This window comes from Andrographis paniculata, unplaced genomic scaffold (genome assembly GCF_009805555.1).
Source record: "Andrographis paniculata isolate CXL003 unplaced genomic scaffold, ASM980555v1 Contig87END, whole genome shotgun sequence".
In the NCBI taxonomy this organism is placed as follows: Eukaryota; Viridiplantae; Streptophyta; class Magnoliopsida; order Lamiales; family Acanthaceae; genus Andrographis; species Andrographis paniculata.
The window spans coordinates 2,850,169-2,862,581 of NW_026137625.1; the positions used below are offsets into that span (position 1 = coordinate 2,850,169).

Genomic DNA, 12,413 nt, shown 5'->3' on the forward strand with positions numbered 1-12,413 from the left:
AATAACCTAAAAAACTGTGCAAATATACTTTAGAACAATAGAAATTGGACGGAGAAAGTATTATATATATTCCAAACAAAATTTCAGTCATTAATTCATTTTTTATAATTATATTTAATATGAAGCAACATGAAACATGTGTTAATTAAAAGTGCTGATTAAGACTAGTTTCAACTACATGTGAGCATATGACTTATATTACTGTATGTGTTTGTCTGAGAATTGGATTTTAAATCTAATATTTATTCCATTTTTTTTTCCTAAAAAATATCAAATTAAACACTTATTTTTTATTTTTTATATTATACTAAAAATCAATATTACATTCAAAACATCACATCAACACCTATTTATATCGCATCATACAACTATTTAAATTCAAAATTTTTACTATTCAAATCCCAACTCAAAATCCAAACCCTCAAACAAACACACCATACTGTGTGGATTGTTATTATTTATTATTAATTCATACTATAGTACATGTTTTAAATTAATGGCTAAATAGCATAAAATCTATCAGTGGTTTATAAAAATTGCATCAAAATTTTCGTTATTTAAAAATTGCGTCGGATCTCCTTATAATTTAAAAATTCAGTATTTAAACCCCTTTTTATCATTGGTTAGCGATGACTTTGTAGCTATGAAAAATCTACATTTACCTTCGTAGTTATGATGAGTATACATGCAAAATTTTTTAAATTATAAGAAAATCTGACGCAATTTTTAAATAATGAGAGACTTCATGCTATTTTCATAAAGTATATTTTATACTATTTTACCTAAATTAAATTAGATTTATATTGACATATGATGTGTGACATTTGTAATGTGTTGTCACTTCGCGTCATATTAATTTGTGTTATACTAGTTGAAATTTAATATTATATATGTATATATAGTGTAAATTATTATCATATGTTGTTAATTTATATATTCCCCCCATCTCATAACAAAATATCCATTTTTCCATTATAGTCTGTCTCATAACAAAATATTTATTTCCTTTTTTTAGTAACTGTACTATCTACTTCACATTACAAATACCCTTACAACTTCCAATATATTACATAAATGTCATTACTTTTATATTACACATACTAATAAGATTATTTTAGTCATTTCTACTTTATTCTTACTATATTCAAATATAATACTAATATTTCTAAAACTATATGAAAAAACAAATGAATACTTCTTTATGTGTTAAATATGCATAGTTCATTAAATTACCTTAATTGATATATTTGATACTCTCTTTGATTCATTTCAAATGGGTCATTTGGAATTTTTTTTTGGATTAAAAAAATAATAGTAATATTTTATTGGTTAGTTGAAGTGTGTAAGATGTTTTGATATTTTTGTCTTTTGACTTTATGTATAAAGTAATTATACATGTAATGATATATTTGTAATTCAAATAAAAAATTATAGTATTTCTATTATTAGTGTATGATTAGTTTTTCTAAAATATGAAATTGATGCTTTAAAGTGAGACGAATGAAAATGATAATAAATATACTTAAAATTAAAATTAAGACATAGTGAATATATAATTTGATGGAATTATATAATACTACCTTCGTCCCGGAAGAAGAACAATATTTATTTTCTGCACATAGATTTTTTAATATTAGTATTATATTGGTTTATAATAAAAAATACAAAAAAATGTTCATATTAGATTGTGTGATATAAAAGTAATGACATTTGTGTAATATATTGAAAGTTATAAATGTATTAATTATGTTAAGTATATAGTACAATTACTAAATTAGGAAATTGTATCCCTACACAAAAATGAAAAATGTATCGTTCTTGTGGGACGGGAAGTAATATATTTAATTCAATTGTTCATCATTTTCCTTTTACCATATCCAAAGTGAATTAAAATGTGTGGGGCAAGTAATTAATTAGGGTAAAATATTGCAATATTGACTATTGAAAAACCATTTATTAGTCACAAATTGTCAAATAATACAACTTTTGACCATATGAATATTCTTAATTCACATGACATAGACATCTATGGTTATTTCAACTTTTGTCTAAAATAGGAATTTTCAAGATAAGGATATGTAGAAAAACACCACAAATTTTGTAGTCAATTTTGGGATAGATTCTAAATTTAAGATGTCATTAAAATTAAAATTAAAATTAAAATTAAAATTAATTAACTAATTGTCTACGGCTAATATTTACTCAAGTGTATATATATATATATATTTATAAATGTGAAGAAAATGCAATTAAATAAGTTTGTATGTTATATTTCTCGACCCCCATAAATAATGCTACTTTCCCAGTTTCATAAAAATGTTTTTTTTTTAATAATTTTGTAGTAAATTAAAAAAATAATACGAGTAAAATTAAAAATATTTTGGTATTAATGTATAATTATTTTTACTATGATAAAAAAATAATATTTTTTATTGATAAACAATGTACTTTCAGTTCGAACAAAAGTAATAATAATAATAATAATATGATTATAAATGTCATTAAACAATAGGTAATTAAATAATTTGATCTAGGATAATATAATAACTCAATTTCAGTATCAGGCAACATATAAAATATAACACAAAAAAATATAAAGTATAAATAAATAAGATAAATATAGTACAATATATATATATATATTATATTTGAATTCAAAATAAATGTATATATAAAAATAACATAAGCTTAAATATATAAGCTGCCAATATATTATAAGAATAACATAATACATGTTTATTCATTATATATTTTTAGTTTATATTTTTTGCATTGTCGTATCAGCACAATAATAATTAATTTTAATTCATATGCTAGCAAAGCCAAATAAATAAACATGCGTAGACTGGTAAATTTTGTGTTTTAATTTCATTTAAAAAATATATTATATTTAATATTTATTTTTACATTTAAAGCAATATGTCAGGAGAGTGTTTATCTGTATTTCAAATATAAATTAATATTATTTTGTATGTATAATTTTCAATAAATAAATATATATTTTTATTTATGAAATAAGATTATTTTAGTCATTTTATTTTATTCATACTATATTCCAATATAATATTAATATTTTTAAAACTATGTGTAAAAAGCAAATGGATATTTAGTTCCGAGACGGATGGAGTATATATAAAAACATAATTCAAATATTTCAAAGCCTAAAATGTATATGGGCCATTGCTCAAGTTGCATGGGTGGGCTGAAGAAGCCCAAATTCACTAGACCTAAATATTTTGACCCATCTTGGCCCAGACCGGACTATATCTATACTAGAGTGGTTTAGGGTTGAACCGTGTTATACTCCGTCCGTTATCCAATTGTGTGCTCATTTGACCAGCCATGGATTTTAAGAAAAATATGTATAGAAATTTTTATTTTTTTTGGTAAAAAAAATTGTATTTTTTTATTAAAAAAGAAAACATGAATAAATTTAGATGACAATAAAAAAAAGTGAGAATAGATTTGAATGACAGAGGGAGCATCATTTTACATGAATTAAAAATATTACTACTATAATAAAATCGACTGAATCGGCTCCGGGCTAAACCGTGTTATTTGGGGCATTTTGCCCATAATTTTATTATTCATTAAAAATTAGCAATAAAACACATCATAATCTTTAATACTCCATCCGTCTCACATAATATGTCTATTTTTAAAAATATAATTATACACTTTAATTACGTTTTAAAATTTATAATTTATAATTTATAATTTTAATTAAACTATTTAGTCATATTAATTTAATTTATAATTATTTTTTATTATATTATAAATATTTTTACTAATGCACTTATTAATTACTTAATAAATACATAATATCTAAAATTTTGCTTCAGTTAAAATGGACAAATTAACTTAGACGAAAATAGTATTTTATAACAAAATTATTTAAAATTTTAAATACTAAATAAAAAACTTAATAATAATAAAATAATTGTGGAAAAAAAAAAACACCAAAGAGGTATGTATACCTTTACAACGGGGCGGATCTATTAAGACATACCCAAGACATATGGGTGTGTTTGTTTGAAGGATTTTGGTGGATTTCCACTATTCATCCAATTTTTCTCCTTCAAAAATATCAAATCAAACACCTATTTTTTATTTTTTATATTATACTAAAAATCAATTTTACATTCAAAACATCACATCAAACCCTATTTATATCACATCATACAACTATTCAAATTCAAAATTTTTACTATTCAAATCCCAACTCAAAATCCAAACCCCCAAACAAACACACCCATAATTAGATTCGAGACCGAATCACATTCTATAATATTCAAATCCGATTATAGTCGGACTTAACCCGAGTATATAAGATAAGATCTGGCAAAAAGTGATCCGACACGAAATAATTGGATTTGGATCAAAGATTTCAACTCGATTATGTATACGGGTTGACACGAACCCAACATGATAATAAACAGGTCGGATTAGGGTTGAGACCCTCAACTCGAACCCGATACGACAACCCGATTATAATATATTAATATTGATTAGTATATTTATTATATAGGTAAAATAATCATAATTTATTAATTTTCTCATAAATTAATTTAAACTAAGTTCAATTTTAAATAATTCAACCTAGTTTACGTTCAAACCAATAAAAACTAACCTAATACGACAACACAACAAAAATGATTTAATTTGAATCAAGAAATTCAATTTCATTATGTATACGGGTCAATACGAATCCGACACGATAATAAACAGATTGGATTAGGGTTGAGTAATTTAACCCGTAAGTATTCAACCCGACACGAATCCAACACGAATCGACCAATTGTCAGCTCTAATAAGATCTGATGGACTTGACATATCCAAATCATGTTTGTAACTTTTAAAAATTTAATTCAAAATTAAAACCGATCCGGACTATACGTTTTAGACATCTATCAATATTTATATATTTTATTTAACAATATTATAATAAATAAATAAATCAAACTTAAAAAAAATCAGTACAATTATATTGTTACAAATCATTTTTTAGAATATATTTGATACTTCATCCGTCCATCGCCAAGGTAGCTATTTTATCATTTTAGTTTGTCGAACTTTCAAATTTTTAATGTATATGTTTCTTTTTATTTTACTTTAATAAAAAAATATTTATATATTTTACACAATACTATTAAAGAATAAATAAGTTTAAGGATAAATTTATCGTTTTATTTTTATATTATATTATTACCTACAAAATATTAATATACTAAAATTTATATACAAAAAATAAATTGTTACCTTTGCTCTGAAAGTATATTATTTATATATTAATTGGTCCAATTTGGATATGGTTGGGTCCACCCTTAAACTCTGGATTCAACCCAACCCAATGCCGAAATAATTGAGTCCGATTCTAAGGGCGTGTTTGTTTTGGGGTTTGGATTTTGAGTTGGGATTTGAATAGTAAAAATTTTGAATTTGAATAGTTGTATGATGTGATATAAATAGGTATTGATGTGATATTTTGAATGTAAAATTTATTTTTAGTATAATATAAAAAATGAAAAATATGTGTTTGATTTGATGTTCTTGGGGAAAAAAAATTGGATGAATAGTAAGATTTTGTAAAAATCTTACAACCGAACACACCCTAAGTAGACGGGTCGGAATCAGGTCAAATTTACCCTTATGCTTTGGATCCAATGCAAATTCAATATTCAAATAATTGAACCTAATTGCAAATAGATATGTTGAATCCGGATCGAATATCGAATCTACCTTTTAAAAATATACATGTATATATAATATAAATAAATAAAAAATAATAATTAAAATAAACCACAACAACAATAATATTTACGTGAAGTGTGATTTTTTTCCTAACGAAAATTATACCACTATCTTTTAATTTTAAAAATACAAAAGTAAGTATATATAATATATAGGGTTTGTTATGATTTAAAATTATATTTAAATGATTTATTCTAAACATTTTTTAATAAAATAATATTATTTATTTTTAAATATTAAATCAAAATACTATTAAAACAAAAATTAAGATCAACTTTTTATTTTTAATTTATTTCGAATCACAATCAAATAAACTCCGATTTATTATTTTATAATATTTTCAAAATATAATTTAAAAATAAAATAAAATAAAATAGTGAATGAACCATGGTTCGCCATTGTCTTATCGTCTGTACCTAAGCGGCTATGGTTCCCACGTCATAAAAAATAATAATAATAATAATTAAATAAAAAATAATAATAATAATAATGCAGAGCAGGTGTCAAGGAATCAATTTTTCTGATATACTTATTCAATTAGAACCATAACAGTTTTTATTTATATTTTTGCCCACCAACTAACAATCATTTCTATATTTTTCTCTATCAAAACACACACACTACATGCATAATAAAAACAAACTAGCTAATTGTCTTTTATCCATAGAAAGCACTTATATATATATATAGTATTGCTGGGGGTGCACCAAATATAAAAATTAGACACCAAATAATTTCAATAAACATACATTATTTACCATTTTTGTCCGTTTCAAAATAATAGTCTTATTTTCATAAATAATCATATCATCATAAAGTTACTCATATTTTTTTTTATTACACAATTGCCACTGATTTTTACACTAATACACCCACAAAGACAAAAAAGTCTTTTATCCATAATTTTTATCAACTATCAATATAATATTAATATTTTTAAAATCTCCTATCCAACCTAATTAAGACTATATTTATGGGATGTAGGGAGTATATATTATTAATATGAACTAGGGCTGAAAGACTTGAGCCCCTGAGCTGTTGTTTATATTGCATGATTATATTACTGACTAAATGGAACATCCATTCAATCATATATGAACAATGCTTATCATGTCCATATTTTTATTTGATTGAATACGCCAATATATATGTATATATGAATAACAATTATTTTTGTCTTATTTAATATCATAATTATCAATTTTGGTTATATAAATTTTTATTTTATTCAAATAAAAATTTATCAATTTTAGTCTCGTGATGTTGAATGAGACTGAACACGACTAAAAAGGGTGACTGGGCGTACCAGACAGCCAACACGGCCGTGTTGATTACCCTGCACTTTTGAACACGGCCATGTTCTTGCTTATGTTCAAAACAGTCTCATGTTCATGACCTTGTTCTCGACATAGTCATTAGTCATATTGTAGATCATGTTCACAACCCTATTCTCGAATTAATCATGTTGTAGGCCATATTCACAACTTGTTTTCAATATAATCATATTATAGGTCATATTTATTATTATTTTCATTTATTTTTTAAAATTATTTGATATATTTATAATTCAACAAAAATAAAATTTTGAATTATTTCATAATATAAAAAATAATTATTTTTTAATATTTTAAAAATAATTGCAAAAAAATATATATATATAAATAGTAATATATATTAATATATGTTTTTTATAATTGGAATTTTATATATTTTTTAAAATTTATAATAAAAATTTTTAATCATGATTTTAGAAATATAAAATATAAATTAAATTTAAGTAATATATTATATTAGTTACAATATGACTATATTGAAAACATGATCGTGATGAAAATAGAGTCGTAAATATGGCTGCGTTGAGAGAGAACATGATCATGAACATGGACCGGAATCAACACCGTCGCTGTCTGAAATGCGTTCAAACCAACACAACCGCGTTCACTCTCAGTCAACCATCATAGTACTAAAATTGATAAATTTTTATTTGAATTGAACCAAAATTGATAAAAAAAAAACAAAAAAAAATCAATTGAAACAAAATTGATAATTATGATATTGAATAATTTTGGCTCAATTCTTTTCAAGAATAACTTTGGTCTGCCATTGATACGAATTACATATTGTTACTTTATTATTCACATACTATTGAATGTACTATTCAATAAAATCATTCACCACTATAACACCACCCTGACATGCATATATCTATATATACCGCAACTACATATCTACCATACATCTACATTACACACTAAGCTTAAATTCTTCCCACAACTTAACCTAAACTTTTACAAGAAAAAAGTAAAAAACCACTACACAACACTATTACGGGATGGGTCGATAAGTCGAATTGTTTTTCTAAAAATGGAAATATTATAAATATGATAGAAAGGAATATAGCAAGACCTAACCTGGCTGTTCATATGCTACCGTCCAATTTCTTCGGAATCGATCGGAAATTTTCGACGTCGAGCTGTAAAAGATCCACGGCATGGGGTGGTTTCCGCATGTCGGGGCTCGACCATACGTCGCACTGCATCCCTCGCATGATCGTCTAACAGCATTTGGCGAGAGATCTGTCGATCTAGGCGCAAATTCTGGTGAAGTCCCGGCTAGATCGATTGTATTTCATATGGCTTTTGACGAGCTGGCCGGCGACAATGGCAGACATGAGAGAGAGCTCGCCAGCCAGGACGGAGCCGGCGACAATGGACGCCAGAAGCTGTGAGTTCGACCCCGGAGAATCTTTGCTCGCGCCCTTTACGCCGAGCAGGTTCAGGCAAGCTGATTGCGACGCCAGTTGGGTTCCGCCGCCAACTGTCCCGACCTATAATGTAAGAAAAATGGAAGGTTCAACGCATCAGTCATGTTGTAAGACTATATATAATTAAAGGTAAACTGTATTTTTAGTCCGCTATCTGACACCTTTATCATTTTAAAACTTTAAGTAGACCATGTCTGAAAATAATCTTATAAGTAAATTTTTTTTTTTGCTAAAATGGTTCTTTGGTGTCGGATTCGCCATGCTGACCCGCCGTTGTTGACGCGGCTGACATATCATCGTCACGTAGATGTCACGTCAGCAACACGTGAATTTTATTTTTTATTTTACAAATTGTTTTGATAAACTATTTTTTTAGTCCCATGTATGACCTTTTTTTTTTCTTATCATTTTTAGGATTATAAATGTATTGTCTGAAAATAGTCCCGTAAGTAAATTTTTTTCGATAAAATGGTCATCTGACGTGGTATTTACGTGACGATGACATATCAGCCACGTTAGCGCAACGTCAGCAATGGCAGGCCAGTGTGGCGAATCCAGCACTGGAGTTTTAGCAAAATTTTTTTACTTACTAAACTATTTTCAAACAGAATCTACTTAAAATTCTAAAATGCTAAAAGGGGTTAGATCCGAAACTAAAAAAATAGTTTACTCTATAATTAATATAGCGCGCTTTCGTAAAACAATGTAAGATCATTAATGATGTGCGGGATGGGATGGGATGTCGAGTACCTCGATAGATGGCATAGTGACGGAGATATGGAGATCCTTCTCGTTGTTGACGGCTTCCATCATAGTTATACAGTGAGAGCTTTCAACATTCTGCGCAGGATCCTGCCCGGTGGCGATAAAAATCGCGGAGACGATGTTGGCAGCGTGTGCGTTGAAGCCACCAATTGAACCGGCGACAGCAGATCCCGCGAGGTTCTTTAGCATGTTGAGCTCGACAAGCGCTGGGACTGTGGTTTTCAACACTTTTGCGATGATGTCCCCTGTAATAACGGCTTCGCATACAACGGACTTTCCGCGCCCTTCGATCCAGTTTACGGCAGATGGTTTTTTATCGGAGCAGAAGTTTCCTGCAACAAGAACCGAAAGATCTTATTCGACATAATCCAAAAAGAAATTATGTACGGTTCGAGATACAGATTCTATAGCCAGAATTTAAGCAATTGATATGTTAAATAACCATTTCACCTAAATGCGTAAGCTTTAAGGGATATATATCATTAATTATTACATAGTCAACCAACAAATAACTGAGATCTTATTCGACATAATGTACAGTTCGATTCGTAAGATTCTATAGCCAAAATTTAAGATTAAATGACATTCTCATCGAAACGTTTAAAGCGATACTTATCATTAATTATTATATAGTTAATCAATAAAGAACGAAAGATCTTATAGACATAATCCAAAAATCATGTACCGTTCGATAAAACGATTCTATAGCCAGAATTTAAGCAACTGATCTATTACATAATCATCTCATCTAAAAACTTAAGCTTAAAGATCTTAAAGCTTTCGCATATTCTCAATACAGTATCAATGGCCACTGACATGGTTAAACAAACAAACAGAGATTTCAATGATTTTGGTCACAGATTTAGAAGGTAAAAAAACATGTACCAAAAGTCCAAAACATTAGGGGAAATAAAGGCCTACCGGAAATGCCAATAACATCCATGTCTGGAAAATCATTCTGAAGAAAGTCTAGAACATTTTGAACACCTTTAGAAACCATGTTCATCCCCATAGCATCACCAGTGCTGCAGCTAAATCTAATGTACATATTTTTTCCAGCAATTGCACATTGGACTCCTTGGAGTCTTGCAAATCTGCTTGATCTGTTAAAGAAATAAAAAACGATATGCACAAACATGAACATCCTCAGAAAAGCTCCAAAACAATCAGAAACACTTCGATGAAGACATCAATGGCAGAATTGACAATTAATCGAAGAATTGAAATTGCAGGAGAATGAGAAGCTTACTTGTTGAAAACAACAGACAGTGTATCGAGATTCAGAGGATCCTCTAAGTAGGATTTCAACTCCGCCGCTCTTTTGGCTGAGGGAAACCTAACCACCGGAGCTCTGGTCATTCCGTCACGGAGAATCACACAGGTGGCGCCGCCGGAGGCGGCGATGGCCTTACAACCGCGGTTGGTGCTCGCCACCAAACACCCTTCGGTGGTGGCCATAGGAACGGAATATTCGCGGCCGTTCAACAGAAGAGGTCCTGCTATCCCTACCGGAAGCTGTACGTATCCGACGGGCATCTCACAGCATTGCCCTAAAATTGACTCGTAATCGAATCCTTCGAAAGGTAATCCTTCAATCGACCTTCCGGAGAGGCGTTGCACGGCCTCACGGCGAATTTTGGCTGCTCGGAGGCAGTCTCCGAGCCTCGATTCGAGAGAGTAAGACGGAATTTCGCCGGAAACGACTCGTTCGACGATGTCTTCGTCGTTGTGAGGAACAGTCTCCATGGATTTGGAAGCGGACGCAGCCTGCGTCGGCATGGAGCGCTGATTAACTACTCGATCTTCACCGACAACGAACCTCTGGGTCTCGACGTCGCTTTCTGATCTCGAAATAACCGACTGCACAAAATCGATTCCGAAGAATCCAAGCAGATAGATAAACGACGCAATTAACGTCACAACCGCGGCGAGTTCGGAAAGCGTGACCACGTGAAGGGGGACGGAATCTCGGATCTTATCACGCCAACGGTGCAGAAGAAAATACGCGACCGAGAAAAAAAGCGTGAAGAAAATGCCGTTGGTCAGGTACAGAGGCAGAGGCAGAGCGTCGGAAGCTTTCGGATTGACGCCGCCGGCGGACTGGTGCTGCCGCGCGCGGTTTGACTGCTTGGTACGGTGCCTCCGGCGAATGTCCATATCCAAAAAAAGTGCAAAAACACCACCACCACCAGGAATGTATGTGCGGTGAATATAGGCAACGTAAATAGCGTATATCCTTGAAACTGATAGAGAAACAAAAAAAAAAAATGAGCGTACCGGAGGCGGCGGCGGTGACGGCGGTGGAGCGACGGTTGCGGGAGTGGTTCCTTTATAGCGGATGGCCTGCAATGCGCTGGCATTTCCTACGCCTGTCTTTTTCGTCTACTGTGCCTTAGGGCCCTATCTATTTTTTAATTTTTATTTTGTAATTTCGGATACGTATTCGCCAAGAAACCAATCAAATTTTCGGCATACATTTTACATGCCTTCCTAATTCTTACATAGCGGATATCAGATACACATACACATACCCGGGCCCTTTTTTTTTTTTTTTTTTAAGCTGCCAAACTTAAAGTTTGCTTTTACTTCTCGTTAAAATTTATGGGTGTATTTCTTTTTATAAGTTTTGAAAAAAATTGGTTTAAGTTTAGAATGAAAATAATATTTGATAAAATATTTTGTAAAAAAAACTATATATATATATTTTTTTTTAAAATAAAGAGTTTAAACAATAAAATCTGGACATACTCGACTAAATAAATATACCCTATATAAGATTTACATCTCAAATTCTAATTTTTTTAAGTGTGTTTGTTTGGGGGTTTGGATTTTGAGTTGGGATTTGAATAATAAAAATTTTGAATTTGAATAGTTGTATGATGTGATATAAATAGGTGTTGATGTGATGTTTTGAATGTAAAATTAATTTTTAGTATAATATAAAAATAAAAAATAGGTGTTTTAATTTGATATTTGGAGAGAAGAAATGAGATAAATAGTGGAAATCTAATCCAATCCCCCAAACAAACACACCCTAAATAAAAATATATATTTATAAAAAATTTTATTATACGTTATTTTAATATAAACTAAAAAAAAAAATTCAAACCTTATCAAAAGAATGTGTGTTATA

General features: G+C 29.4%; 1 protein-coding gene across 1 annotated transcript; it reads right to left on the bottom strand.

Annotated features, from left to right (window-relative positions):
• Positions 1 to 7,903: 7,903 nt before the first annotated feature.
• LOC127242677 (3-hydroxy-3-methylglutaryl coenzyme A reductase 1-like) lies at positions 7,904 to 11,637 on the bottom strand. Its single transcript, XM_051262319.1, has 4 exons — positions 10,530 to 11,637; positions 10,202 to 10,383; positions 9,266 to 9,612; positions 7,904 to 8,578 (listed from the first exon to the last, which is right to left on the bottom strand). Exons 1-4 carry the CDS (start codon positions 11,435 to 11,437, stop codon positions 8,336 to 8,338), a joined length of 1,680 nt encoding a protein of 559 aa, XP_051118276.1. The 5' UTR covers positions 11,438 to 11,637; the 3' UTR covers positions 7,904 to 8,335.
• Positions 11,638 to 12,413: the final 776 nt, after the last annotated feature.